General features: G+C 35.4%; 1 protein-coding gene across 6 annotated transcripts in view; it reads right to left on the reverse strand.

Moving 5' to 3' along the window:
- SEMA6B (semaphorin 6B) overlaps positions 1 to 17,081 on the reverse strand; it is a 251,243-nt gene that overhangs the window by 144,608 nt on the left and 89,554 nt on the right. For all 6 annotated transcript variants that reach the window (XM_072405052.1, XM_072405057.1, XM_072405051.1 and 3 more), the window contains one exon: positions 3,963 to 4,025. In XM_072405052.1, coding sequence (XP_072261153.1) covers positions 3,963 to 4,025 — 63 coding nt within the window. The remainder of the gene's footprint in view (positions 1 to 3,962; positions 4,026 to 17,081) is intronic.

A 17,081-nucleotide genomic window follows, 5' to 3' on the forward strand; every position in this document is an offset into this window, starting at 1 on the left:
CAAACACATAAATAGTACTTTTAATCCCAAACTTTATATAATTTATAAAAATGTTAAACAGTGAAGTTCCCAACACTGAACCCTGGGGTACACCACTAATAACTTTAGACCATTTAGAGTATGAATCATTAATCTCTACTCCCTGGATGCAATCTTTAAGCCAGTTCTCTATCCATTTACAGATTGAATTTTCTAAACCTATAGACCCCAACTTGCATATTTACCCGTCTGTGGGGTACTATGTCAAATGCTTTAGCAAAGTCCAAGTACACTATATCAACTGCTACTACATTGTCTACCTGTTTACTTACTTCCTCATAAAAAGAGGTCTCCTACTACTAAAGAAACCAAAACATACTTGTTCTTAGAAACCTGGGAAAATTTCATTGATACGCTAAACACAGCCACTAAGCTCCAACTTTACAATTGTTTTCACCAATCAACCTGGTATCTTACCAGAACCTTAGAACGTGATCTCCCTATCAACCTTTAATGGCCTGAACCTACCCAAAAAGACTTCTTCCCCTTTCTTTCTAACAATTTCGGACGGCTTGTATCTCCTTTATATTGAGAAGTATATCTGACAGTTTCAATTATACAAGGCAATAAAAACATTTTAGGGAAACCTTGGAGACCAAACTATCCTTTTCTAAATCAGTTTTTCATGCCGATTCCTGATCAGGTTTTAGTCACATCAACTTTTTGAGTTATGAGTAATGTTATTTTACAGTGTGCAAGCATGTAATTTTAACTAAAGCACCATTCCATAAATTTTTCAATAGCAAAATCAAATAGGCACAAAAGAACAGATATATAAAAAAGTGTTGTTAGCTACCACTGTTTCTGCAAAAAAGCATGAGTATGATTTCCTTGTGTACGCTGTGTCTGAATTGTTGAGGTGCAGCCTTGGTAGCATTGCTCCATTGACTGAATTTGAATGGTAAATGTTCTCCTTGCTCGTTGCTCACTATGCAAAGATTTTCTGTAGAGAATATAGATGGGAGACCGAGAAGTACCGTATTTTTCGCCGTATAAGACGCTCCGGAATATAAGACGCACCCAATTTTAAAGGAGGAAAATCTAGAAAAAAAGTTTCTGAAAGATTAGTCCCCTTCTGATCACTCATGTGCCATTCATACCGGTATTCCCCTTCTGATCACTCATGTGCCATTCAAATTCCCTTTCTGATCACTCTGTACCTTTCAAATTCCCTTTCTGATCACTCTCATTCAAACTCCCCTTCTGATCACTCTGTCATTCAAATTCCCCTTCTGATCCCTCTGTGCTTTTTTTCTATTGTACGGCAGTTAGGACAGGGAACAGCAGGTGGCGCTGTGCCGGCTTCTTTCGCTTTGCTTTACAGACAGAAGACACGATGCAGGCAGAGGAGAGAAGAGACAGACGCTGCTGCAGCCAGAGACACACGTAGGATCGGGTATCGGGTGAGTATAATATTTTAATTATTTTTTTTAACACATTTGTCGTATAGGACGCACTAACTTTTCCCCCTAAGTTTTGGGGAAGAAAAAGTGCGTCTTATATGGCAAAAAATACGGTATATGTTTAATGACATGCGACAGCCCAGTTCATGATAAGAATCAAGCAGATTCTGAACTCCTTCTTTGTATGCAGGAGACTTATGATTACCCAGAACGTTTTTACAGAGCTATTTAAGTACCTTTAGCTCGTCTGCTAGAGGGAATGTTTACAACCTTCATTCTGCAAAATGGACTTGATCGTTGCACCTATAAATATCCCTTCCTTCATTGCGGCAGTGCTTATGTTTAGAAATTTCCCAAAATGGTACTGTAAACCACATGAGATCACATTAACAATGGCCATTTACATCAAGCCTAGTTTGATATGGAGAGGTGGCAGAAATATTGTATGTGGAACAACCAAAGGCAGAAATTTGCCACTGCTTCTTCCTGGCTCATTGATATCTCTTAGCTGCCACACACACTTGACAAGTTCTACAGTAGTCTTGAATATCCCTGAGGCACTAAAAACAACAGTATTTCTTGAATTCTGCTTGCATTGTTATCAACATTCTAATGACATTTATCACTTGTGTGTTTTTATTGGATTGCTTCAAGCAATATTGCCATGTTGTTTTAGGACTCTTGGCAATAGGTACACTTGGCTGGGAACTGCTAATATACAGTAGGACTGCTTTAAGGTGTCTTTGTGGGGAATCAATAAAGAGACACTATTTAGAGGACACATTCTCTTGACAAAGTGTGACAAATTGTTGAAAAGTCCATTAATGACATGGCAATAGCACAATGAGCAATCATCAGTGAAGAAGTTGTCAAGTTATGATTTTCTATATTGAGGTAAAGACCTTTGCTTCTGCTTCAGCCTAGAAGCAAGAAGTTCTACTTTGTCTTTGCATAGACTTAAATAGTGAACAAGATCATTTAGCTTTGCCTATGTAAAGATCTCTGATTCCGAATCTTCATCACCCATGTAATCAGGGTCGGATGATTATTGATTGTAACAAGTTGCACCTTCACTGTATTCCTCATCACCTTCTACAGAAGCAAGTCGATTATGTGGTGGTACAGGAAAAGGAAATTAATCATAAAGGGTAAAATGCTTGATTACAGATTCCAGGCTAGGATATACAAGTCTGTGCTTAATTTTAGTTAAGAATTTCATGCTGCAAAAATAGCAATCATTTAGATGGTCTTACGGTTCCCATAACATCATCAGGATTACAAATGGATTCAGGATTGGAAATTGATAAGGATTGCGTTGTTGCCTTTTGCCGATAACTGGGACAGGTGACATGTAGATCCCAAGACAGCAAATGAACAATGGTATATTTTCTTAAGACCCTTGGATCATTGGGGGCAACATTGTGCTTTTGTTGTGAAGGAACCACACACAGAACAAAAACTGTCTGGATGATTAATATAATTTCTAGGCATGATAGCAATTTAAATCAATCACAGTTAAAAATGTCTGTAACTTAAAAATACAGACAACTCTCATTGGATCTTGTAATACATTTATAAGTATACCAAAAATCATGAAATATATAATAACTTTCCTCACAACACCTAGATATGCTATAGAAAAATTAAACACATGCAAAATACAATTTGATGGTGTTATATAAAGCTATAGGGAGTATGGGATCTGGCACACTGAAGAAGACATGAAGCAATTGCTAGGCGTTATTGGCCTGTATAATTATTTTACAGCCTGCACTTCATTACAAGGAAGAAATGTGTAATAATCCAAGGCGATACCCTTAAGATTTAATTAATGTCTATTATTGATGTTGCCACAACAAACCTCAATCATTTAATACTTGCATATATTATCTTTTGGGCACATGAATATCATATATACATTAAAGTCCTCTGAACAAGTAGGAAAACTATGTATATGTAGAGAATTTTTGTGATTACTTTTTCTGCTTGAGAATATTACGTAGAACTGAAATGCAATCCCCAATACTAATATGTAGCAGAGCATATACCTTACTCAAATTATGTATGATTATAGATGATGTATGAAGAACCTGTATACAAGAGTAATATATTATTTTTAAATGTCTTTTTACGGTATGCACCGTTTATGAGATAGTATAAAGTTTGTCATTTTTTATCAAAAAACATGGGAATAAGATATTTAACGTACATATGGTGCCAATAAATCACAGTGGGCAAAGCATAAGCCACATATATTTTTTGGCTTCCTATTGTTATATTCAAAGGTCAAAAGGGAATACAATATTTTTGTTTTTGATCCCATCTTCAGACCACTTTTTAGAGTAACAGCAAAAGGTGTGGTTCAATATATTCAAATTCAATCTATATTTTCATATTCACATGTGTATTATTAGTTGAGCCCCTTTGTTTTTGTGCTAGTGATAGTAAACTTTGCACGGTATGACTGGCGGTTCCTTACAATCAGTTCATTAATGCTGCTATTGGTAAAGCTAGTCCTACCTCCTGTTTTCCTTTCATTCGACACACATAAATATCTTGGTGGTTTGATCTCCAGATGAGTTTCTGTGTAAGAAAATAAAAGTTAAGTATTGTAAAAGTGAGGTATCATATTGTCATAGTACATAAAAAGTCAAGTAAAACTAAAAAATTATAGCTACTTTAGCTGTTACACCTGTATACCCCATATGGATTAGAGCAAGTTTTACAGTTCTGTTTTTAGTCTAATAAAATATTAGTTATGATACTTAACCGGATATTACCAATAAAGAATAACTGACAATAAGAGAGGCTGTAGGAAAGACAGAAATGTAAGGGAAGCAGCTAGACCCAAATATAAGAACAGTTAAAACAGAACATGCATTTTTTACACTGTTCATGCACAAAATGAACCGGCTCACAATGAGCAAATCACATTACTCCTGCATGAAAAAAAAAATATATGTGAAATTAGAATGTTCTATTTACTTATTTGTATTGATTGTCTAGTATTGTTCTCCAATGCAGGTGAACTTTTTTATATATATTTTTTTATTTGTTGTTTTTTTTTGTTTTTTAAACTGTTTGCCTTTAGTAAATATTGTCCTAAAAAGTTTATTATTCTCTATGTAATCTACATACAAAAAGACATATCAAATAAAAAAGTCTTGTTTGATCAATAACAGTGTTATAACAACTAGTGTAATTGTAGATAAAAAGTGCAAACTTTAATCCATTATCTATATGAATTGTTGATAATGCTACCAGATTTAGATTTCTTGTAACAAGATATATATTGTTGTTCTAAAATGGCCCAAACAATTTGATAGTCCCAAAATTAGAAAATTGGCAACACAACACACAACTTATCAAGAAATATTGGGATTTGTGGGAAGAGTAATAAAATTAGAATTACAACAAAATTTTATTAACATTAAAAACATCATGACTTCAGGTTCCAGGTCGCCATGCATGTGTAGCTGATTCCTGAGGCTCCCGCTCACTCAGAGGTAACTTGCTCATTATCCTATGGTCAACTCCATGCTTCAAACCTCTTCCAGTAGAACAATCCCATGGCAGACGGTGGATGGATACATTTGTGGGAAAAACGTCAATCCAAGGCTCCTCGGCTCTGGGGAAACAGAAGGACAAAAGCTGCTTCTCGCGTCCCCAGATGGCAGACTCCACTTTCTGCTTCACTCCGTGGCTACTGAGGATACTAAGTGTCTAAAATTGATATGAATATGACTTGTATGTAAGAATAATTCTGCCTCCTTGAAAGCAAGCTATAAACCTCATCTGTGGAGACTGATGCAGACCCTAAAACAACTATCAAAGGAATGTTGAGCAGAGACAGTGATTGATGTTCTATGAGTGGATGCTCAAGCCTGTAACAAGGACAAACTTTGTGACCTCTTGAGCAAGACTTCACCAAGGATGGATCAACAATATGAAGTGCTCTGGACTTGCAGAGGGGTGTGTTTCAAGGAGAGAAAACCCTGGTTTGTATGGTGGCGTGAGTAAGAATAACCATGTGCTAGGAATAGAACTAGGCCCTTTCCATCTCCCATCACTTTCCTCTGTACCCTTTACCATCTTCTCTTCTTGTAAACAATAAGCTGTAAATAAACCTTCCCATTTGATAGGATCTTTTGGTCCTTCTTTGAAAATAAGGCACCCCAAACAGAGCACATTCTACACTGAGGGTGAGTCATCTAATCCCCCCCAGGACCACACTATGATAGCAGAGGCAGTGGCAGTCCTCCTCAGAACTACTATATAGGAGGTCCTTGATTCAGCGATAGGCAAAGGGATAAAATCCATGAGACAAGAGCTTAAGAGCCAAGCCACCAGAATCTCCATGGCTGAAAGAAGAATTTCAAACAATGAGGTTGACTTGCTGCAAGCCAGAACTCAATTAGCGACTGTGGAATCACAGATGCATGCTTTATCAGTTTAAGTAGACTAACTAGAAAACAGATCCAGAAGGATAAATCTGATAAATCTAATTTTTATTATAGGACTCCCTGAATCTATCAAACTGAGTATGCTATCCCAAATTTGTTCTTCTACTTTCCCGAAACTCCTGGGCTTAGATTGCGTATGCAAAGTTTAACGCGTCCATCATTTGGGCCCTCCCAGCAAGGATCTCAGGCCACCATGTCCTATTATCGCATAATACTTGGACTATGCTGATCGCTCTAAACTGCTCTCAGCTTTCCACTCTCAACGCAATCTCACTATTAAAGGGGCACAACTTCCCATTTTTGCCGACTAGTGTGGCCCCTAAGTGTAAGTTTTTCCAACAAGTTTCTTCTATACTTTCTAAACGCAGGATTCCTTTTACACTAGCTTATCCAGCCAATCTTTATTTATATGATTTCCAAGGAGATAATCATACTTTTACAGCGGAAGAAAGCGCTGCAGAGTTCCTTAAAGGTTGCCCAAACAATATGGACACCACTGAAGGAGATATACCATCATTGCTAAACCCTCATTTCTCACCACTGCAAAATACTGCTTCATCCGAAATATTTCTCTGGTCACACTCTTCAAAATCTTACCGTGATGTGGCAGTTAAGAAATCTATGGATGCAAAAAAGGATAAACCATCGAGTAAAGGTCGCTGATCCAGTCCCATCCTACCGACGGGTTGTCTACTTGGTAATAAATATATATATATATTGGTTCAGACCCCTTCAGAGTTATAGTTAACCAGGCCACATCCCAAATTTAGAACTACAAAGGTGTAGTTCAAGATACTTTTTACAAGAATTTGTAGGCCAGATCAGCATTTCTCCAACAAGGTTAAAATTCTAAAGCTCACTTTATTAAAAATCACATTATAAAATATGTAACAGAAAACCATATAAAAACATTAGCACCCAATGGATCTCCTTCTGGAAACTCTCTAAGTGAGATATTCCAATCTTTCTCTACGCGTTTCATGGAATCTTACTCTGCTTCCTCAGGAGGAGGAGATCTAAAATTTCAACAACATTTGATGTTACAATATGTTCATACGATGGTACAAAGTGATAAATCAATCTGTTTACATTACCTCTATTATACAAATTAGCCAATTTAACCAATATTTTATACGATAAACAAATATAATATAAAAATTTTAAGTTACATATATGTATTGGGTGCAAATTGTCAGCTAAGGTCTTTCTGTCATAGATTGTTACGCAGGAACAAGACGATAAGCAAGGCAATAACGCCATGATGTAGCTTTTATCACTCATGATTTAGGAAAAAGGCATGTTTAATCCATTAATTGGTTGTTAATCCATATTAATTACTCAAAACCATCATTTTTTTTAAAAAAAGCACCTTTTTATTAATAAGTAATGATCTTACTGTGGTTATTACATAATTTAGATATAAATTAGATGTGTAAAGTAAAATATTATATAATTAGTGCTCATTAAGACTTAATTATTAATTTAAAATCCATTGATTAAACTAATAAAAGTGATTATCTATAATTAGTGAAATATGAGGCTCCCATGATGTGAATTTATGGTAGCATGTAATATAAAAAATATGAAAGATAATAATAATGGATGTGCACATTAAGCAGAAACCTGTGATTAAGGAATGTTAAAAATGAAGGACCCTTCATTAAGGTTTAATATTTTTTTGTTATTAAGGTAAGGTTTATTCAAGACTTCTCCTAAGTATTTTAAACATGGTATTATCACTCATAGGACCCCCAATATAGAAATTTTAAAAATATCCTACTAGTTAAACATAGTGCCTTTACAAAAAAGATTTTTTTAAAAATGTATTGTTTGCAGAAACGCTAGTTACATCAACTTCTCGTACACTACGACACTGATATCTGCTCAAGAGAGGAGGTACTTACCTCCTTCTGCCGTTCCATCGATCTTCATATGACGGCGTTCCACGTGGGGAAACTCCCAGCTCAGGGTAGCCAGAAGTATCCGCCCCACGTCGGGCAGACTCCGAACTGAAGACATAGTTACGCTGCCCTGGATTGTTGGTGATACAGGGTGTGCCCGTCAATCAAGGAATCAAGGGTATGCCGTATACCTTATTGCGACGGGGCTGGGCGCCCACTGCGGCACCAGAAAGAACTCGGACATACTCTACACCTAACAAAGTATACCCTATGTAACATACATCTTCTTCATCAGTTTTTCTAAATGTGTGTGGATTCAGTAATTAATGATGAAGTTATTGGTAAAAAATTAGTTACAGTTACAATGAACTACAAATAAATTACAATCACAATGAATTACAACATCTATTACCATTATTATGGGTTTTATATGATTATAATGATTTACATGACTATCAATGTACAGAACCATTAATACAAAGCCAGAACAGTGATTACATGAGTTCCACTGATCATGTAAATGAATTGTGGCATCAAACGACTTTAATATAAATATTACAATAGACAATAAACATAATGAATTACATTATATATCTAAATTAGATCAATATATATTCACCTACACAATTATTACATAGATAAAATACATTGTGATACATTAATTGCCATAAATTCCCACATCAAGGATGATATAAAAAAAAGGGGGGGATGGATCCCTACTCTTTTTAACCCAATAAATTTTCCAATTTTTTAATATTTAGGGTTATCTACTCTCTTACAAAAATGGTTTGAAACTTAGGGTTTTGTTGAGTCGTGGATATTGTGTTGCAATTAAATTAAATAACTACCTGTTTTCTGTTTGTAACAGAGCCTTCTCCCAGTCCCCACCTCTAGGGTCTGAGGAGATTTGTTCCAAAAACGTGAATTCTTTATTCTCGTTGAAGGTATGCTGTGTTGCCATATGCAAGCTAAATGGGGTTATTACTTTTCTATTCATAATGGCATTAATATGCTCATTGGTTTTCCTCACATAAAAACACCCACAGCTACAAAAGGCTAGGTATATAATTCTCACGTAGATAGATAATTCCCTTATATATATATAGTTGAACGGTATATGAAAATTATCCTTGTCACAATTAATCAATTTACATTGTGTGCAGCACTCCAAAAGCATAAACGCCCCTATTTTTTATCATGAATCCTTCCTTGCAGATATGGGCCTATATGCTTCCTAGTTTGTGGGTCAGATGTCAATATCAGCAAAAGTTGACTGCATATATTTCTCAAAATTTGATGTTTATGAGAAAATTTGGTGGTTGTTTTTTTGTATCCTCTGTCTAGTAGTCTTAACTGCAGATCCCTAGCTGCACTTTCAAAATCCTTATTAGTGGAGTCATTTCTTTTTATTCCTAAATATTGCGGGAAAGTGTACTTCTTTTTAATGGTGTCGGGTGTGTACTTGAAGCTGAAAGTATGGTGTTTCCAGCTGTCGGTTTGTGGTATAACTTTGAAGAGATTGTGAGGTCTGCAATATTCTGTATTTCAATACAAAAAAATGGGATAGATGAAGGCCTAAATTGCATGGTAAAATTTAGATTATAGAAATTAATTTTCATTTTATCAAAAAATTCCAGGAACGACAAGGCATTATCCGAGAGAAGCTCCCTTTCCCATCCCCCCAGATACAGGTTGGTGTAGGTGGGGGCACAACAGGTCCCCATTGCCACCCCCTGTATCCAGGGGTATGTTTTGCCAGCAAAGGTAAAGATATTCCAAATTAAAATATATTTAAAAAGTGACAAAATGAAATTAAAAGGAGTAGGAATCCATCCCCCCTATAATATATATATTATATATGCTACTGTACAGGTATATTACAGGTTTCAGTATTTTTGATTTCTTTATGCACCCTTGTTTTAACAGAGTTTTGTTTTTTTTCTTTATTTAAAGTTTATTAATAAATTTATTACATTTGTTAAATATTTCAGTGAGGTATGCCTAAGAAATACAGGCCGACTATGTAAAATAAATTTTAATGAAAAACAATATACTGCTTTATACATATAAACTGGACAGAAATAAAACCAAATAGGTTAATCAAATTTTAACACCAATGTGCACATCTATTGTTATTATCTTTCATATTTTTTATATCTATTACATGCTATCATAAATTCACATCATGGGAGCTTCAAATTTCACTAACTATAGATAATCACTTTTATTAATTGAATCAATGTATTTTAAATCAATAATTAAGTCTTAATGAGCACTAATTATGGAATATTTGACTTTACACTATTTATATCTAAATTATGTAATAATCACAGTAAGATCATAGGGTAAATAGGGTATTTATTATTTATTGATAATAAAAACAGTGTTTTTTTTTTTTACAAATGATAGTTTTGAGCAATTAATGTGGATTAACACCCAATTATTGAATAAACATGCCCTTTTCCTAAATTATGATTAATAAAAGCTACATCATGAGTTATTGCCTTGCTTCTCGTCTTGTTCCCGCTGAATCCAATGTAACAATAAATGAGAGAAAGACCTTAGCTGATAATTTGCACCCAATACATATATGTAAGTTCAAATTGTATTTTATATTTGTTTATCGTATATAGTATATAGGAATATATTGTAACAATAACTATTAACTTTAGATCTCATTATGAGGAAGCTAAGATTCCGTGAAACACAATTTCATGGATTGGAATACCTCACTCTCACTATGTTGGTGCTAATAATGTTTTCATATCGTTTTCCGTTACATATTTTATGTGATTTATAATATTGGAATTTTAAACTTTTTGGAGAAATGCTGATGGCTTGCTGGCCTACAAAGAGCTGTTATCTTGTAATTTGACCAAAAAAAACTTTTGTACCTGGTAATCTATGCCCAACTGAGAATTTTACCATCTAGTAACATAAAGAGCAGTATCAAGGCCACCACAGACCTTTTTGTTTTTGTTGTCATACACAAGGTTCACTCAATTACTTTTGAAAGAACTCCTAATGATGTTCTGACCTTTACTGAAGACATCGGGATCATTTTCCTGTATTTCCTGGCCCTATTACACTGTACACTACTATTGCTACCCACTCATTTAAAAAATAATATTCTTATAAGAGGCACTATTTTTGTTTGAAGGGAAGTAAGGAGAAAAATTAAACTTTCCTTTAGGCTGTCCAGGTACTTACCTATCATTGGTAACCCTATGTTCCCGCAGGGGGGTGCTTAACCGGTATTCTGAAAATGGAAACGCAAACATAGTGACAGCAGGATACTGGTGGCTTGATTGATCCTTAGCGAATTATGAGATAAATTGTCTTCCCAAATATCTCTAGCACATCTTTTGTACTATTTAAAAGTGAGCAATTATTTCAAATCTTTGGTAGGAAATGTTCAGGGGGCACTAAGCTACAACAGGTATGATAATCTGTTACTTTTCCAGTCCCCATCCAAATTAGATAGATTAGAGCTGGAGGATGTGACCTCCACTGTAGTACAGGGATATCAAACTTTATGTCAAGCAATGGTCAATGGACTATGCAGGGAAACTCAGTTTAAACTTCTACATCAGGCTAATAAAGTTTCCAGATTTTTAAAGGGGTCAAAGCCTGGCACCAGGCCTGATTTCACTTGCTCTAAATGTAAAGTTTCTTCAGCTATCTTGGTCCATCATCTGTCCCGTTCATTGATTACACAGTATTGGCAGAGAAACTTACAGTATGTACATCCAGTTATTGGTTATTTTGACAAACTTTCAAAAGTGGTAAAGGGCAGAGCTAAAAGAGGATAAATTTCAATGTGTTTTTTGGCTGCAAGACAGGCATTGCTTATGGACGGAATTGATCCCCTACCCCCTAGGTTAGAAACTGTTAGGGCCATCATGAAAACAATATTCTACAGAGAAGCATTGGATGCCGAATTAAATGATGATAAACAAATTGACAAATTTTTAGAAAAATGGTATTTTTATATTCTTTATACTTTTTCAGACACCATACAAAGAAGGATTCCAGAACCATTTCAACAATCTATCTGGTATTTACCGAATGTCTCTTTACAATAATGTTTTATGCATATGTTTGACAACCGTGAAGTGTGGTTGATTTCTGTTTTGTTAGATCCCAACAGATTGTACTGCTCCTAACCTCCCTAGCATTCTAATTCCGTCCAAATTTCCATGCAAAAAGTGTTACATTTTTTTTGCATGGAAATTTATTTTACATTGTAGGCTATAATTCTTAGGCACAACTCACCGAAATATGTCCAATATTTGATAAATTTATTAATAAACTTAAATAGTTAAACATTTTTTTATTACAATAAAAAAATAGTTAAACATGTAATGTAAGTGTACAGTAGCATATATATTATATATATAAATAAATATAAATATATATATATATATATATATATATATATATATATATGAAAATTTCTTTATATTGGACTCAATACAGCTATTTTGTATTGAATCCAATACAAAATTATTTGAATTTCCCACCAATCTGCCCGACCGCACCGACGCATGCACTGATGTCACCAGGAATCCCCGGAGTCTCTGCACTGCACGGCTGAAGATCGGAGGAGCAGGACGTGTCCCCAGGACCTGCAGGGACCAGCAGGACAACAGGAGATGACAACGGAACAAGATAAGTGGGTTTTTTTTGTAGGTTAAAACTACCCTGAGTGTGACTTGGGATTACCGCTATTTGCAGGTAAAATCCACCCCGAGTCACACTGGGGATTACTGCTAGGGGGTTCATTTTCTAATTTTCCCCTTTTTCCCTTTATTTTTGTTCAATTGGTTATTTGGGGATTTTTTTTTCTATTTTGTGTATTTAATTTTTTTTCCAGCAATTTCTGTTATTTGGTACTCTTAAAAATGTTTAGCCAAATAATTTTGTTTGAATGTCAAGTTTGCTGTCTGTTTTTATATGAAAAATTAAAAAAAAAAAACATCATGAGCACAAATCAACATGTTGTAAATGGTTGATTTGTGCTCAAGATGTTTTAAATGTTATTAAAATTCTGTTGTAATTCTCATTTTAACACTGTTCCCGCAAATCCTATCATTTCTAGAGAGGTTGTGTGTTTTGTTTCCAATTTTCTCTAAATTTCAAATTTTACATTTCTTGTAAATAGAATGGTAAAGGTTTTTACAGTTAAAGGAGGTTTTTTAAAATAAAGTATGCAGGTTTTTTTATAAGTTTATTTTCAAATTTTTGTGTATTTTCAAAAACATTACAAATCAAAGGGTAAAAATATTTCCCAAGGGTTACATCAGTATACGTTATATGCTTTTATGATACACACTAGTCAGTCTACTACACATCTGACCATCAAGGTTTTGTGAAATCTATGTCTAAGAGAACTATGTTGAAGGAGAACTATGTTGAAGGAGACTACAAACTATGTTTGTCTTATCTCCCTAACCCCTGTCCAAAATGGGCGTAAAGCAGGGCAGGACCAAAATATGTGGAACATTGAGCCCACACCGTAGGCACTGTGGGGTAGATTCGATGGAGTTGGGAGGGTGTGTGATACCATCTGGTGAGTATCCTGTAGTTCAGTTCCTGAAACTTGCTAAAGACTGATGTATGTTCGGACAACCAGATGATTTATGGGCCTCATTTATTAAAGCTCTCCAAGGTCGGAGAGAATACACTTTTGTCAGTGAACCTGGGTGACTTTGAGGAAAATCCATTCCAGGTCTGCTGGATCACCCAGCTTCACTGATGAAAGTGTATCCTCTTCAGCCTTGGAAAACTGTAACAAATCAGGCCCTTTGTCTTTGCTGGACATGTGGCTTTTGCTTTGTTAATGCACAGGGCTGCTAAACGACTTCATGGCAATCATTCCTGTCTTCTCTCTACTGTGGGGTTCCGTTTATGTTCTTTCTCATCTTCTCTTATATGCCTGAGGAGGGTTATTATTTTGTTATTGTCTAGCTCTTATGTGGAGGACACCATGTTTTATGAGGTACCTTCTCATTACTGCCTTATAAACCACTCATTCTACAAGGGGGTTGCTCTCGGGTGTATGGTTTAGGGAGAAATAGTAACACAACTCTTTTTTGATCTATTTAATCACCACAAAAGTAGTCAAGTGGAGAATCCATCTGGTGTGGGTGGGAAAAAATGTGTAGTCTCTTTCTAAAGAATGCCCCAAACATCCATTAGTTGATGTACTTGCACTTCCTAGGCCTTTTGCCTCCCTGGGAACTCCACCTTGGGAATTCCTGGAGTCCACTGTGGGATCTGGCATTAAGTTAATGTCACTGCCTGTTTGCCTATCGAATCTTTTACATATAAATATCTTCCATCCCTATCACGATAGACCTCCCTAAGTTGCCACAGTATTGTGTAAGAGAAAAATATGGACATCCTTCTCTTTTTCACTTCAGTGGCACAGCTATAATACACCGTGGGGTAGTGGCTATTGCGCAACGGGGGCATGTGCTCTTCTTTAAAGTGGGTTTCCTGTAGGATCGCCACCTGTGCCTTTATGCTATATACAGTAGTTGAGAAAGTACTAGTAATGCTGTACATTTTTATGGGATGTTAAATCCTTGGACATTTAGGGGGGGATCCTTATTGGCTTTGGTATGGAACTGTAAAGGCTAATTACTTCACAGCTATTTGCTTAGAATAGACAGGGGGGAAGGTATGGGGTAGTGGGATGGGACAAGCACAACAGAGTATCACAAGAGGGGTTTCGAGGGAGTGGATTTAAATTTACTTTAAATCAGACACAGATATTGCACTGTTCAACTTCTCTGAGGTAACGTAAAGAACCCATGCTGGGGCTCCTCCTCCAGCATAGATATAGATATATCAAATTGGGTGGGGCACAAATTGGGATCTGGCACATATCTAGGTAGAATATCTGGTTGCTACGGATTCCCCCAATCCAGGAACCAGCCATCAAAATAAACAATATTTCAAGAAACTAGGCAGTAGCACAGTGCAAAAAATTCCTAATAAAATATTATAAAATATATGAATATCTTATACACAACTGCATTAAGGTTATTGGGTTGTAAGACCCATTCATGACAGCCTATGAGAACTGTGAGCATATAGTTCTAAGAAACATATTAAGGCTATAAGAACACTTAGACAATAGTTCAACTAAATACAGTCTATATGGACTATTCTCACTCAACCTGCGTTGCTGCCTACATCTTCTACATCAGCTGGAGCAGGAGCCTTGTCTCTATGTTTCCCATTGGTAATCGGCTTGGCCATGCCCCCTTATGGGATTTTTCAATGTATGAATAATTTTGATCTCTGTATGTTTTGTTCTTGTGTCTTCCTGTAACTCTTGATAATTTGTTTATGTGCCATATATTGTTGAGTAAAAGCATAAACTACAATACAAGCTGTGTTCTTTGGACTTTACTGAGGGAACTAGACTAGCAGTTAGCCATACAAGTATAGAGCAAAAGATTTTCTACCAAGAAAAACAATTATTTGATTAGGGATGACTCTTCCGTCTAAAAAAATTATCCCACTTAGTACATCTGCAGATGGGAAACTGAATTGGGCACTATCTATTTTCAGGAACGTAAGGAACCTATGATCTACTTTGCTTAAAGGTCTTTTCTTTCCCAGAAAAGCCAGAAGCATAGGTTCAACTAGACAATATCTTCAGTTATAACAAATCTGATTCTCAAGATTTTATTAAAGAAGCAAAGAGCTTACATAAAAAGTTACTCCTAAAAGGATACTCTCACTCTAAGTCCCTAAAACCCACAACTTCTCTATTTGGTTAAATCTAACAATTTATAATATATAAATAGTATAGGAATTATTATGAAATTCGCTGGACAAACCTATCAAATCCAAATAATGTTTACAAAAAATTGGCACGTTTTTACTTTAGACAAAATTCTATTTCAAACAAAATTCTATGGTACATAACTATCTTGATTCTTTTTCTGATTCTAGCCATTGCAGTGTTAAAAAAAGGCAACAATAAATTAAAAATCAACATTAAATCCTTGTGGCCATTCCCAACAGTGTAATTTTCTCTTGACTGTAATTCCAAACAATCTTTCAAATAATGTAAAATAGCGCCATGTCAATTGTAACACAACTGATTTTTTCATTTAATGTTGAAATGTGGAGCATACTACGTAGGAAAGACAATACCCCCTTTTAAAAAGCATATTTACGAACATACATATGACATTTTTAATGCGGTATGGTCATCTCCAATCTTCATAATTCAGATCCCAACCCTGCTTGTTTGTTAGCCATGTTCATAAAAATTGTAGGGGAGGAAATTTTGAGGAAATGGTATTGAGAAGAGAAATTGAATAGATATGTAAAATAAAATCCATCCACATAATATAGTAATATAGACATAATATATAGTAAAAAAGGTGTAGACAGTTCACTTATTTGAAGACTCTTTTTTAGGAGTTTATGACACATGAATGAGGTTTATTTCTCCTTTACAGCGAAGATCATGTTTTGGTTTTACTGTGCTTTCCGGCTTCCCTTACTCAAAATGGATGTGCATTTCAGAGTGAAACGCATACATGACTTCCGGCCTGTGTTAACGCTATTTACATAAGGTAATAATTTGTTTGCCTGCTTTCTTTAGCACTATATGTGCAAGGGGATCGGTATGTCAAAACTATATACATTAATGTTTTCTTACATCTTTGTAAATAGCTTCATATTGTAAATATCTTCATAGTCTCGAGTGCACTTACTGACTAGTGCCTAAAATACTTACCTAACTCCGGCTCCGGCTTCATATAATAGTTTCTTGAATACACGCATCTAAAATAGGATTGCACGATACTCTACTTCTCGTGACTTATGTTCTGTTTGTTACAGTTTAGTTGATGGATGAAGCAGAATCAGCATATAAAATTTAATCATATTATGGGGTAGTTACGGTTCTGATTCGTTTACGTAAAACAATTTATTTACTATATTTTTTTTTGACTTTTGAATTAATTGATCTATTGAAGCTGTGACATTTTTGTATGTTTTGTTTTTCTGTCTGAAGAAACAGACTTTGTTTCATGAAATACGTAACTAAACAACTAATACTATTGTCATAGCTATTCCATCTTTTTAAGAAAACAATGCCCCTGATTCATCAATAAAATCCGCGCTCGCTGAAAGCACGAAAGTACGCGCGGCCAGCGAGCGCGGTTTACCGCGGTCGGGACTCGAGTGTGCTCGTACACTCGCCTCCTCACTGCCAGCCGGATTCCTGCCTTCATAATAATGAG

This window comes from Pyxicephalus adspersus, chromosome 3, assembly GCF_032062135.1.
Source record: "Pyxicephalus adspersus chromosome 3, UCB_Pads_2.0, whole genome shotgun sequence".
In the NCBI taxonomy this organism is placed as follows: domain Eukaryota; kingdom Metazoa; phylum Chordata; class Amphibia; order Anura; family Pyxicephalidae; genus Pyxicephalus; species Pyxicephalus adspersus.